The 14,790-nt window shown below is 31.1% G+C and overlaps 1 protein-coding gene across 1 annotated transcript in view; it reads right to left on the bottom strand.

The window, feature by feature from the left end:
• Positions 1-8,560: 8,560 nt before the first annotated feature.
• The window catches only part of LOC131668432 (Krueppel-like factor 7), a 298,845-nt gene continuing 292,615 nt past the window's right edge, over positions 8,561-14,790 (bottom strand). Inside the window, exon 7 of the mRNA XM_058942603.1 lies at positions 8,561-13,577. Within this exon, the coding sequence (XP_058798586.1) occupies positions 13,405-13,577 (173 nt within the window). The 3' untranslated portion in view covers positions 8,561-13,404. The remainder of the gene's footprint in view (positions 13,578-14,790) is intronic.

Here is a 14,790-nt window from a genome sequence, read left to right as displayed (position 1 = left end):
TTATAAATACATGGAACTACTATTAAAATTTATCAAACATGAAGTATTTTTAACAAAAGTGATCTTTTTGCCTGGAATGTTAACAATAAAAAAGATATAGAAACACTAAAGACCAACCTTTTCCAGCATATGACGCACTTGCAAGTATAAATATGACAAAGAAGATAAACGAAATTCGGTGCGCCATGGTTGAAAATGTTGGAAATGTGATCTGTACACTTGCGTTCTCTAAAATTATTCAATAAAAACTGAGCTCTTGGGAGATTATGCGTCAGCTTATAAGACAGCTTATAAGACTAGAGAGCTCATTTAAAACTAACAAAAAATTGTTATCTTGACGCATATAAGATACCGTATAACACTCCAATATATTTATCTTTTACGGAAACATGAAATAAAAGCTCATTAAAATTTCATTAAGTATTTCCATATGCTGATGAAAAATTGTATGCTACTATGATCAGCTGTTTTTTAAAACTTGACTCTCAATAGAAGTAATTCAAAGCCTTAACATTTTATTTTATTTATTTTTCATGTAATTAAGATTCCATAATATTAAAACACAGTAAATTTATATAAGACATTAATCCTCATGAATCAAATTTTGAAAAAGGATTTTCATGAAAGTATAAAAATGCACCCCATATTAACAATTAGATTAAATTTTATCTATTATAAGTATACAAGTTTTTTATTACTTTGATAAGAATGTTTAATTTACATACTTTGCAGTTTTCATGTTAGAATTTATAAATGACCCCGTATTATTTCACAACAGTACATGAAATGCACTTTGTAAAATTTATTGTCATGTTAATAATTTCCTATTATTTAAAATAAACGGTTGAATACCATTCCCACGATAAAACAAGTATGGCGGCCATTGGTTTGTTGGTTATAAATAAACAATGCCATTTATTCGATAAGTTCACAATTTTTTAACGTCACATCATGTTTAATCAGCTACTTTGAATCTCAATGAAAAGACATCTGTTGTCAAATAAATATGTCCTTATGAAAGTACCGAATGTCACCTAATACCTTGAATAGATATACAGATGGAAATATTGATAGCGGATTGAAAAAAATAACCACCAATATATTTTGATATCTAGTTTGCGCTAAATTAATTTGGAACCATCATATGCAACTATTTTGTCACAAAAGAAAAATTTGAAATAGAAAAATAAATCCAGCTATCATTGATATATTCAAAACAAATTACTGTCGTATCAAAATAAATATAATACTTTGGAACCTCGAAATATCGACTTGCATATGTTACTATTTTTTGCTATTGAACTTCTAAAAAAAATTTTTAATAAAACTAAGTGCCAAAATCATATATGCGAGGTCTGTCCGGAAAGTATCGGGCCTACCTTTATATTTTCGTGCTAGCGTTATTCTTCATCATCTGGTGGGTGGCATCCTTCAAAGTAATCCCCACTTGATTGAATAACACGGTTCTATCGATGTTTCCACTTTTCAAAACAGTCCTGGAACTCACTTTTAGGGATATCCTTAAGTACACTCGTCGCATTGTTTTCAACCGTTGTTTTGTCATCAAATCGGTGTCTCTTGAGTGGTTTTTTTAGTTTTGGAAACAGCCAAAAGTTACAAGGGGGTATGTCGGGACTGTATGGAGGTTGTCGAAGCAATGCGATATAGTGTTTGCTCAAAAACTGCTTCACAAGATTGAATGAATGCGCTGGCACATTATCGTGATGGAGAAGCCAGTCACCACTTTCCCAAAAGTGCGGCCGTTTTCTTCTTACTGCATCACGCAAACGTTTCAAAATTTAAACGTAGTCTTCTTTATTGATTGTCTGACCTGTTGGTGTATATTTGTGATGTACAACACCTTCACAATCGAAAAAAACAATCAACATTGACTTAACATTGCTCCGACTTTGACGTGCTTTTTTTGGTCTTGGCGATTCAGAATGCTTCCACTGTGAAGATTGTTGTTTTGTTTCAGGATCATAACCATAAACCCATGATTCATCACCTGTAATAACTTTTCTAAGCACATTATCATCATTATTGACCATTTCCAGATTGTCCAGAGCGATTTCTAAGCGAATGTTCTTCTGCTCTGCTGTGAGCAATTTTGGGATGAATTTCGCACACACGCGTTTCATTCCTAAATTTTCGGTTGAAATTTCTGAAATGATAGTTTTTGGTATCCCAAGGTCTTCTTCTAGTTCTCGCACAGTCATACGACGATCTTGTTCGATTGCAAGTCACACCCGCTCAATATTATCTGCGGTTTTTGTCGTCGAAGGTCGGCCGGAACGAGAATCACTATCGACAGAAGTGCGACCATCCTTGAACCGTTTATACCACTCTTTTATTCGTGTTTTGCTCATACACTCGCTTCCGAAGGCCTTTTGCATCATTTCAATAGTTTCCGAACTCGTTTTTCCGAGTTGAAAGCAAAATTTGATGCAAATTCGTTGATCTTGTTTTTCAGTCATTTTTGACAATATCAAAATTCGACGAACGCGAAAAAGGCACTGTAAACAAAGACACGCTGCGCATGAACTATACATCCGGCAGGTGTCAGTAAGTAACCAATAGATTCGTGAGGCTTTACTGTTGACGTTTCTGTCCGGTAGAGGTCGCTCGAACACTATGGCGCGAAGATATAAACGTAGGCCCGATACTTTCCAGACAGACCTCGTATACCAATGGATATACACTTTATACGGTACAAATTTAATGTTTTGACTTTATCTAAAATTTGATAATCTATGTAGAAATTACAATAAAAAAATAAAATGCACTAATTATTTTTTTAAAATATGTTCACAAATTTTAGGTCTGCAAAAACGAGAAATAAAAAGTCACCTTTCTTATTATTATTATTTTTTATATTTATTATGTAACGGGAGCGGTTATCTAAAAAAATGAGAAATTTATTTAAGAACAAACTCCCACGATGTAGAGCTAACCGCCGCTCCGTTAAACACGTATAATTGTACGTGTATTCGCCTTTACGTCAGATGATTTCGCTTGATTGTCTTCTATCGAACGGCGATGAACTCACCTTAAGTCACGTGCCTTGTGACACTCGATGAATCTTATGTGTCGGCGACTTTACGCCTAATCCGCTTAATCCCTTAGATGTAATCGGATTAAAATCTAAGCCTTTTACAAATTACTTAAGCTAATGGGAAAATTAAATGACGCAATCGGCGAATGCAATTAATTAACTTTAATTAATAAAAAAAAACTACAGTCTTTATTGGGCCGAAAGACTAACGCACGCGAATAGGATTTTACAATGAATATTATTCGGTGAGAGAGAAAGAGAGAGAAAATATTCAAAATTTACCGCGAACTAACGCTCGACGCGAATACAAAAAATCACGTTTAACAAAATACCGAATGTATTTTGTCACGCAATAATGACAGGAGGTGCACCTACCCTACGGTGCAATTACGGTGATCAGCCTTAATTGTTGATGAAATAGATCAACTGCCGCTGCCCTCCTATTTATCAGCTGCGCTTCCTCGATCTGCCTCTATCAGCTTTTATACTGCTTCTGCACTGCTGCTGTTAATTATCACGGAAATGCCGTTGCACTCACGCACGTAATTGTCCCAAGAAAACTTTATATCGGCGAAACAAAGTGCAAAACACAAATCGACGGTAAACTCGCGTGAACAGCTGAGGCGTAACTGCTTATTCAAATGATCGCGCGCCCCCTCTCTCTCTTAATTGTTCGAACTAACGCGTGAGAAGCAGGATCGCGAACGGATCGATTAATTGAATAAACTACTGTTGCAATTATTATTTATTATTTTATTCCTATATAAAAAAGTGAAATAAAAAAGTGATATAAAAAAGTGATATAAAAAAGTGATGGCCTACCAGATGAAGTCATTTTATTCGTGATCTGATTGGGTGAAAGGTAGTCAAGATGGTTGCCATCATATGGTAGTATGTATGTGTATATGTGCATGTTTTGGATTTAAAAGGGAACCTTCGCATCCCTCCGCCTCTAATTTTGCTGCAATTTGTATACCTTATAGCTTATTGAAAAATAAAAGATACGTTTTTTTTTTTTTTTATCGGGGGAAAAAGCGTTTTAAGAGATGAAAGCCACCCTCGAAAATCACCCCTCAGAGCAATTTTCTATCAATATTTTTGGTTTCAAATAATATTTTTCAATGAAACAAAATGGAATAAATTTTTTTAGAGAAAAACAACTAACTTCCATTTTATTTCATTGAAAAATATTGATAGAAAACTGCTCTGAAAGGTGATTTTTGAGGGTGTCTTTCACCTCTTAGAAAACTTTTTCCGCTGATAAAAAAAACACGTGTTTGTTTATTTTTCAATAAGCTATAACATATCCAAATTGCAGTAAAATCGGAGGCAGAGGGTTGGGAAGGTCCCCTTATTAGTGTATATAAGACATTATTAGCACAGCAGCTGTTTAATACAAAAGTAAACATAGTAACAATTATAATTTATTAAAGTGACCAATAATCTACAATCAATAAATTAGTAGTTGACATATTACTATTGCATATATATTCGTTCCTAAACGGATCTATTTATGGGAACAAAACTAGAATATTAAAGTTTTTTTATTTAAATATGAATAATATTTATATACTTATTTTGATCTTTTTGTTAAATGTGTATTTAATTCATGCAAAAGTTGTGAGGTAGCATGATCAATTATGCAAGTGACGAGTCAACTGGCCCAGTCGATCTAACCTCGATTTAATATCGTTATCTTAGTTTGATTTATTATAAAATAGAAATTGGTATAATAATATAATTATAGTTATTTGCAAAGCACATGTGATAGCACTTTATTTTGATTACATCAATGACAGCTAGATTTATTGTTCAATTTAAAAATATGTTTACGATAAAACACTGTATAGAGTAGTTCTCGATTAATATTTATCAAATTGTATTGGTAGTAATTTTTCCAATCTCTATTCGCTCCGCCGACAGATAACAGTGGAGCAAAGGATCGTTCACACATGTGTATGTTTACATAGGAGGATATTCAATTTATAAGACAATATGTATACCTCTTATTTTACTAATATTATGATACATAAAATTCTGGAGGCGGTTCCACCAAATTAGTTATCCATGGGCAGAACATTCTAGTGCAAGATATTCCATTCGGACCGTTGTCATTTTTATTACAGTGGCAAGTATTACATCCGTCGAACCATGACTTTCCTGGTACACAGTTCTTCGTTTCCTCTTGGTTTCCTATTATAATAAGGAAATATTTTCCACGTATTTATAAATCTACTTAATTATCTAGTTTCTTTGGGTTTTTTACAAGTATTGAATCTAACTATTTATGGCAGGAAATACTACCAGCTATACAGTACAGATAAAACTACTTAAATTAAGGGGATTTGTTTTAAAAATAGGTGTTCATCAAATTTAAGATGATTTTTGAACTAAGAAGCTGTATAAATAATATGAAAATGAATAGATCTTTTTTTATTTGTATGAAGTAAAGAATGTCGTAATTATAAGTGATACGGAAAGAAAAAGAAAAAGTTCTTAAGTTAATTGCATATTTAAAATAAAATGTGTTCTGCTATACAGTCGGAAATTTTCCGAAAAAGTTATAAGTTATTCAAGATTATATTACGACCCAATATTTGTTCTATGTAAGTAAAAATAAATAGTAACCTGAAGCGTATGATGTGCACGCAACCGCTAAAGCTAAGAATAGCAGAAAAGAAGGTTTAAATCCCATGGTAAAAAATTTTGAGAGTTGTATTGGCAAAACTCGATGCTGACTGACGTGAATCGACGTGGTCTTTCATTTTATACGTGCTCATCATCAAATCGGTTTTCGACTCATTTATTAGTAAAGTCAACGAAAATTAGCCATGCGAAAAAAAAAAATGGGATTGATATGAACAAGTATTGTACCACTGTGAATATATCTGATTATATGTAAATCGTATTCAAACAAAACTAAGTACATAAAATAATCATCCAAATTAATTAATTCGCAAGAACATTTTGTTATATGATATTTCAATATTCAATGAATTTGGTGGTTTAATTATGATATCAGTATTGTTAAAAATTATATAGGCCTTTAAAAAATCATTAAGCACATTTTTGTTTAGATAGATCTATTTTCTTTTGGTTTCCGCTCTCATTATAGTCCGATGTCACGTTTCTGTTTTTTTCACTCTTTGTAAATATAATGTGTCGTAAAAGTCACTCAGTTCTGTCTCATATTTAATACAGTAATATTAATTGTATGTTATAAATATTGTTAAATTTTACCATGAAATTTTTATACGAGGGCTGTCTGAAAAGTTTCAGGACACAATTTGAAGTTGGCAGCACTTATCTACGTAAGTTGGAGCATATTTGTCCATGCTTTGGAAGATTCTCACTAAAATTAAAGCCATAACATAAAGTGAGTCTTGAAGATTAATTTAAAAATGAAAAACTTGAGTATCAAGTTGTTATGAACTATTTGTTTTTGAAAAGCAATACGCCTATCAAAGAAGAGTTAGACACTGTATACTGAGTCTGTGCCCTATTATTTACGATCATGTAATTTTGGGCAGCTGAATTCAAACGTGGCCATATTAGTTTGGCTGATGACGAGTATTCGTGGCGGCCAAAAACTGCGATAGCTAGTGATAACATTACCAAATGATACTGAACAACCGTTGAAATAAGGTGAGAGCCATAGAAGATGCTCTTGGAATATCAAAAGAATGCATTTGCCATATGTTGACTGAAGAATTGGACATGCGTAAATCATCCGCGCGTTGGGATGCAGTTGCTCACTTTGGACCAAAGTACATTCGAATGAACATTTCCAAAGACTTATCGACAGGGTTTAAGCAAAACGAGTCATATTTATCGTATTGATTTAAAATTGTAGATAAAAGCTGGATCCACTACTATACTACTGATGGGAAAATAATGGTGATCACGATGTTTAACATTCGTGAATTACTCTTGGAATGGAATTATAACCTAACTTATTTACCTGATATGGCTCCCGGCGGCTTTTTCCTATTTTCTAACTATAAAGTTTCACTTGTAAGAGAGAAATTTTTATCGGAGGAAGAGACTATCATATACATAAATGTTTATTTTGAAGAAAGACGCTAGCTATTATTTAGAAGGGTTCGGTTAAAGAAGTTAAAGCATTGCTGGAATAAGTATACCGACTTAAACATAAAAATTTTTAAAGAAAAAAATATCTTATTTCTTTATTAAGTTAGAATCATTTCGGGCAATCTTCGTATACACATGTTGAAATCATATAAAAAAAATGGCCAAGCAGATTTATTGAACATGTAGCAAGATGTGTATGTATGTGCGCGCGCGTGCGTGTGTATGTGGCTTAGCTTATTAATTTGGTCTTACAAGAGTAACTATATTTATTTTACATTATAATTATTACATAGATTTATGTGATAGTCACACGAGACGTTTTTTAAATAATTTCTTTTATTTATTGAATATAAATATAACAACTATTATAAATTCGTGGTATTCTTGAGATGATTTCATATATAGAAATCCGCTGGCGGTGGAACCGTTTTAGTATCTAAACAATCCATCATTGTACACATTATGTCTACTCCATCAGAACACATACACTTATTACAGCCGTCGAAGTAAGACCGTCCAACTTTACATTGTTTTGGCTCCTGTTCTAAAATGCAATCATTTATAAATTTTTACTCTATTATAGTAAAGCAAATCGTGTTAATTTCTGATTTTCATTATAAAGCTGAACAGAAAAATATTTTAAATTACAGTATAAATTTACTTTCATGTATTTGGAGGAAAAACAAATAGGAATTTATATACTTTGAAAACGTTATGATCTAACGTATGACAACTATATAGCATAGTTCAATGTGCTATAAATTATGGATGAGTGTATAAAAAACAAAACGTGCCTAAAACGATCTCGGTTAAATCAATAGAAATAAGTAAAAAAATATCTTTACACGAGAAAAGCGTTTACCCATAAATTGCATTTATTACAATTATTAACAATGAACTATACACAAAAAAAAGAACAAAAAAAAACAGCTATATTAGAAACCAACCTTTTTCGGTCAATGTCGTATATGCAAACATCAGTACCAAAAATATCAAGAAAAAAGTTCGAAGTCCAGCCATAGCTGGGAAAATATACTGTATCTCTATTGCAAAATTATTCGATGGATACTGAGCACAAAGAAGGCAATCATTTAATTTATAGAACATTTCTACAAGATTTTCCTTTGTCATTCATTAAACATTAGCAAAAAATTTAAGTTTATTGCTACGAAGATAGTGTAATCAAGTCTATATATACTTCAATGTTTGTCTCTCATAAATTATATCAAAACTGTGCTAATTACTTTGCATTTCCTGATTTAAACAGTTTTTTGTAATAAGATATTATAATAAGTAATTTTTACTAGAGTACAACATGATTACATAATAATTTTTGAATAGGTAATGGGTAAGAGAAATAAAGAACATAATTTGATTTTTTATATGAATTTTAATTGTCATAACCCTGCCAAATACATTAATAATATTAATAATAAACATAATAGTACCAATGATAGCAGTAAGGATAATGATAATCGTATTATTATCTAAATATTTAACCATCATATCATTCTTCGCAATAAAAATGAAGTCGTTCACTCTTTACGAATGTGTCGATACAATATCTTTCTAGATGCCCGATATAATTATATACTAAAAAATATCAACTATTGTACAACATACGTATATATATTAAATCCTTCATTCTCTAGAGGAAAAAACTGTAGGAATATATAATCCTCTCTTTGAAGGGCTTTATTTTTCTACACAATTGTTTTTCTCCTTCAAGACAGTGTATTAAATATTCACCCTGCAAATTGTTCCTCATGTCGGCGTTATTGACATTGTATATATCTATTTATATATTATATTTATATATTAAATATATAAACATATTTGTTTTATTCTTTTATCAAATCGTTACTATACATTACTCTGCTCTAATCGCAAAGCCAACAACCGATAAATAAATATATCGAATTCAAAAGTATATAGATTGCGGAATTTCATTGTTATTACACAAGTGTGCGTTTTCTTCTCAAACGCTGTAGCAAAGTTAAACCCCATTCGTGCGTTTGTAAACCGCTCATATGCAGACGTATGAAAAAGAGTGGTAAAGAACAACAAAATGTAGAAAAAATATAAATAATGAAGAAATATTGAATCGTGAAGTTGTCTCTAACAGCTAAAAAATAAATGTATTGCATTTAATGCCTTTTCTGTTTATACAATAAGTTTATGATAGAATTTGAATGATTTACGTTATTATGCTCGGGATATATATAAATTTATAATACATTCTTTCTTAAATTAAATAGTTGACGTAGCATGAAAGTTTCACGCAAAGCGCGTTGACCATTTTTTGAGAATAAATAAACAACACTCAACGTTTTTCTTTATTTAAATCAAATTTGTCAAGAATATTGAAATTGAAACTGATTTTTTACAAAAAACTTATTATGTGATCAATACTTTGTTAAACTGTTCATGTACTTTAAAAATCATAAATCCATAAAAGAGAGATCCGAGAGAATTACTGGCCCCCATTGGTTATATTTATATTTATGAAAATTATATATACATTGTTGCGTTGGCAATACACTAAAAGTTTCCTTTTTATAGAGAGAATAAAACTAGTTTTCGATCTCTTTTTGCATTTGTTGATACATTGTTGGTATCACGCATATTTCCTTTCGCTACCTAAAAAAATCTTACACGTACGTGATCGATCGCTTAATCATTATATATATATCGGCGCGTGCTCTTTATTGCTTTTCGATTTTATCGTAATCATTAGAAACAATTTTCTAACTGCATATTGTGAGAATTGCTAAGTTTGGCTCGATGTGTATAATAGTTTTCTTACCATTAAAAATTCCTATTTTCCTGTAATGTATTGAAAAATTATTACGAATCTTTTCCCTTAAGATGTTATAATTTGCAATTTTTTGAAAAATGTGATAAACTATTTATACGTTGACACGATTACAATTCTTTTTTTTCTGCCAAGTAAATTGTATGCTTATGCGTGTTAAACTTTGGCACACAACTTTTTATTCAGTTTACAATGTTTATGACATGCCTTTAAAGATAGTTTGTTTAATTTATTACAAGATAAATATGTAAATATTGATGCAGATATATATGTGCGTGTTATTGTGATGTTTACTATTTTGAGAAATGTAAAAGATTTTTGCTATTTTTTCCTATTATTTTTCAAGCACCATCAATTAATAAGCACCGTGCAAATAAAATGAAATATTTTTTTACAAGACGTATGGCAAATTAAAGCTGTTTACAAAATTATAGGCGGTTTATTATATAGTTTACTCAACCATCTTTGCTACATACTTGATAATGTTAGCATTACTTTTTTTTTCAAATAGCTTAGTGTTCAAGAATTTCATCGCTTTATCTTCACATATTTAAGGCACTGAGATGCATTATTTTTTTGTATATCATTTATTGACAGATATTTTATAGAATAATTTCACAAAGTAATTATACACATGCGAAACTAAAAAATATTTTAGTTTTATGTTTTAATGAAGTTCAAAAGTTTATTTAAAAATTTTTACCCTTCATATTCCTTTTTCACAGTATTAGGTAGTTTTAAAATGGTAAATTTATCTTGTATGGCTACATTCCAAGAACAAATTATCTCAACGGGAAATATTTTCAATTAAATAGTGAGCAAATAAAAAATGTATTTCCTTTGAGTATTGATCGAAAAAATGTCTATAGCTATAGTAGATTTAATACTTTGAAATTTTACATATTATATATGAAATTGTATTTATATTGATTTAGTATCATTAATTGTGCATAATGTTATGTTTAATCATTCATTACATATGTTTCTAATATTTTATATAGCATACATCACAGCAAAGGTAATTTTTTTATAAACTGATAGCAGAGAAATGTTTGTAACTTACGCATTTGTTAACTATTTACAAGGTATTTCAAAATCCGAATGTATAAATTTAAGGTCGAGTCATCTTTTTTACTCAAATATTTCCGATTTTGTTCCGTAATCATTTATCGCATCGTCACTGCTTAAAAATTTTAATATTTTAATTTCTCGTTGACATCGAATTGCGCAACGTTTTTTTTGTTTCGGCCAAACATTTTAATAATATGTACATGCAAAATGTCCAAAAGGCACTATTTATAACTTAAGGCCTAATTCTGCGAAAATATTCACTCTTGTTATTTGAGTGAAGGCACTACAAATATCTATGCTGTAAACCACGTTTACAAACTTTGTGATTGCATGTTTTTTACATTTTTAGTAACATAATTGGTTCGAAAATATACTGGCGCAGTTATGATTCATCCTATCTACTCCAAGAAATTCAAGAACTGACAGACACAAAGAAGTGTTAATTGAATTTAAAATACGTTAAAATAAAATAATCAAACTTAGATGATGCCATAATTTTTTTCATAACGTTCAATTGCAATGTTCTTAACCATAACGTAATAATTCTATATTTCCATTATAGATTTAGAGGCCATGACGTAAAAAATTTTTGTATAAAAATATACACGCTCTCAATTTCGAAATACTGCCCGACCATCTACTTCATTAATTTAACTAGGTATAGGCCTAAATGTATATAATTTTCTTTTTTATTGAAATTACAATTCTTAGAGTAGCCTTGCAATAGATATGAGTTATATCCAATGATTTATTTACCTATCTATATTTTTTAAAACAAACTAGCACCATCAGCATTATTGAAAATTTTACTTACGCAATTTAGCGGGTATACAGAAAAATATTCGACTTTTTTCGCACGCACTGAAATAAAAGAAAAGTGATGACACAAAAGTGAAAGGATCCATAGCACGATGCACGTAGCTAATACTGGCTTTTTTAAATCGTAAAATTATCTCAATATTTACATCGATAAATTTTTCATTTTCTTACCGCTGTGAAAAACTTTGCTGTTCATAAGAAAACAAAAATGTGTATCTCTCGAAGAGAGATTCTTCAACGTAAAGGTAAAACGATTCAGCAAAGCTTTCCATGTACATATTGTATTATATTTATTCGCATAATCGAGTTGACGATTGATTGTCCGTCTCTAAACGCGAAATTCTTCGTTGATATTTATAAGCACGAGAAATATACATCTTAGTCGCGACATTTTTTAATCGCTTCGTCCAATCGTCGATTTTCACGCAAAAGGAAAAATAATAATACAGATAATAACGCTTGCGAATGCGCGATAAATCGAGATACACTGGCGAAGAGAAAAAAAAATAAAGAATAAAAATTCATTTTTCCACTACTGTTTAACTGAGCATGCTAAGTCCCAAGCTCCGTCACCGGAGTTACCTATGTAAATTTGCATTAAACAACTATTAAACCTTACGTGTGTTGCGTATCAAGGTGATCTATTCTTTATATATATATATATATTTATATATATATATATATATATCTTTATTTATATTGATATATTTTTTTATCATCCCACAATATTTTCACTAATAGACAGCTTATCGTTTAAAAACTCCTAGACGCTTACTGGCTCTAAGTTCATTGCATCGCGCATTATCGTCTGTGCATATCGTACGTTTCATGTTTTTTTTCTTTTGCCTCTTGCAAATAATAATAATAAAGATGTATCTCCAGTTATTTTTTTGTATGTTTTGTCATTTTTTTTATATATTCTTGCTCTCTAGACTAGTTGAGCTGGCCCTCGCGCGTTTTACATTAGGAAAATTGAAATTTTTTTTCCTAAATTGGCTAAGAAAAAAGAAAACAGAATAATTAATGCTGTAAATTATATAAAATAATATTCCACAATAATTCTCTCCCCTTCGTATTGTTCAACGTATAATCCCCATTTTCCCTTCAATCTAGAGCTGAACCCGCAGCACAATCATAATTTTCTAAAGAACGATTAAAAATTCGTGACACCTCGATTGATTTTTTAATGTTTTTTTTTGTGCTTATTTTTGCCCGTTTGAACATACATTATATAAAAGCATTCGCGCGCGTGTACATGGTTAGGCCGAAAGTGTATCTCTAATCACAGGTCAGCGAGTCAACGCGTGGCATCACAAAAAAGAAAAAAAGAGAAAATTGTTCCCTCGAATATTGAACTAAGAAGAAAAATAAAAAGCTCGTATCTCTTCTTCATATGATAATTTACAACATCAGCAGCGGCAACACCCGGCTCTCGTTCAATCCGGGTGATGATCAATCAGGTCCCGAATGTGCTTGATTATAATTGAATACGTGTGGTTTGTATGTATGTGTAGGGGTGTGGTGTCTGTGTGTATGCGTGCTTTTTTCACGTTCAGTGCCTCTTCATGTGAAGTGAGAGATGATCGCTACGCGAGAACGAGCGCTGGCACAGGTGGCACTTGAATGGCTTTTGACCGGTGTGCTTGCGGTAGTGCCGCGTCAATTCGTCTGAACGCGCGAATTTCCACGTGCAACCTTCCCATGTGCACTGGTACGGCTTCTCGCCTGTAAACAAATATGCAATTTCTTCTTCTTATTGCTGCAATTTTACAAATATTATCATCATTGGCTTAAATATTACTGGTCATATTTGGATTTTCATCAAATGTTCGATATATGTTAATTAAGATAACCTGACTGTACCTTTCGTTCTTTGTAGTAATATTAAGATAACGTTATTATTTCTTTTCAAATTTCCAATGTTGCTAATAATAAGATAATGCACAAGTGTCATTCGCGAAAGTGGCCTTTCAAAGAAAATTTCATTTACAATCAAATGAACTGTAGTGCCAAAATAATTTTAGCCTATCGGACGCATATTAAAAACGTACAATTTGATGATGAATATCTCGTTTTTACATATCGTTAACTATACTAAATATTTTTTTGGCTATGTGGGTAACGACAAAAAGAACTTATTTTTAAAGATTGAGAGATATTTATAAAAATGATTTTTACGAGAACGTCCTCAAGATAATCTGACTGCTTTGAATTCTTTGTAGTATAATATTAAGATAACATTATTATTTCTTTAATCTTTTGAAATTTTCAATGTTCTTAAAAATATTGAGATAATGCGCAAGTGTCATTCAAAAATGACGATACGCCTGTTTAAACTTTTTCAAACAAATAGTGTTTAATTAAACGGAAATATGCAGAAATATCGATCTAAACTTGTAAGCCTATATATATATATATATATATATATATATATATATATATATATATATATATATATATATATATATATATATATATATACACGCGTGCCCACATATATACATTATATATGTGTGTGTGTATAAAATATATTATTATCTCATCTCCAAATTCTATTTTATATGTTAATCGTCTTTATATTCAATTGTTTTAAAACAAAGCCTGCACGTGGAGCGACCCAATGATCTTTTCTTCCCGCGTTGACTTAAACCTTAAATCATAGAATTTTCGATCATGATAAAAATAATTAAGTCAATTGAACGCGAATGAAAATGAAATCGTTAAATTCAATAGAAACAAAAAGTTCGAAGCTTTACCTAACACATACTAGGTAAGTATATCCGGCTGCAAAAGCAATCGAAGAAACAGAGAGAGAGAGAGAGAGAGAGAGCGAGAGAGCGAGAGAGAGAGAGAGAGAGAGAGAGAGCGAGAGAGCGAGAGAGAGAGAGAGAGAGAGAGAGAGCGAGAGAGCGAGAGAGAGAGAGAGAGAGAGAGAGAG

Source organism: Phymastichus coffea, unplaced genomic scaffold (genome assembly GCF_024137745.1).
Source record: "Phymastichus coffea isolate CEN01 unplaced genomic scaffold, Cenicafe_Pcof_1.1 PCOF00077, whole genome shotgun sequence".
NCBI lineage: Eukaryota > Metazoa > Arthropoda > Insecta > Hymenoptera > Eulophidae > Phymastichus > Phymastichus coffea.
This window is presented reverse-complemented; position numbering and strand designations above follow the sequence as displayed.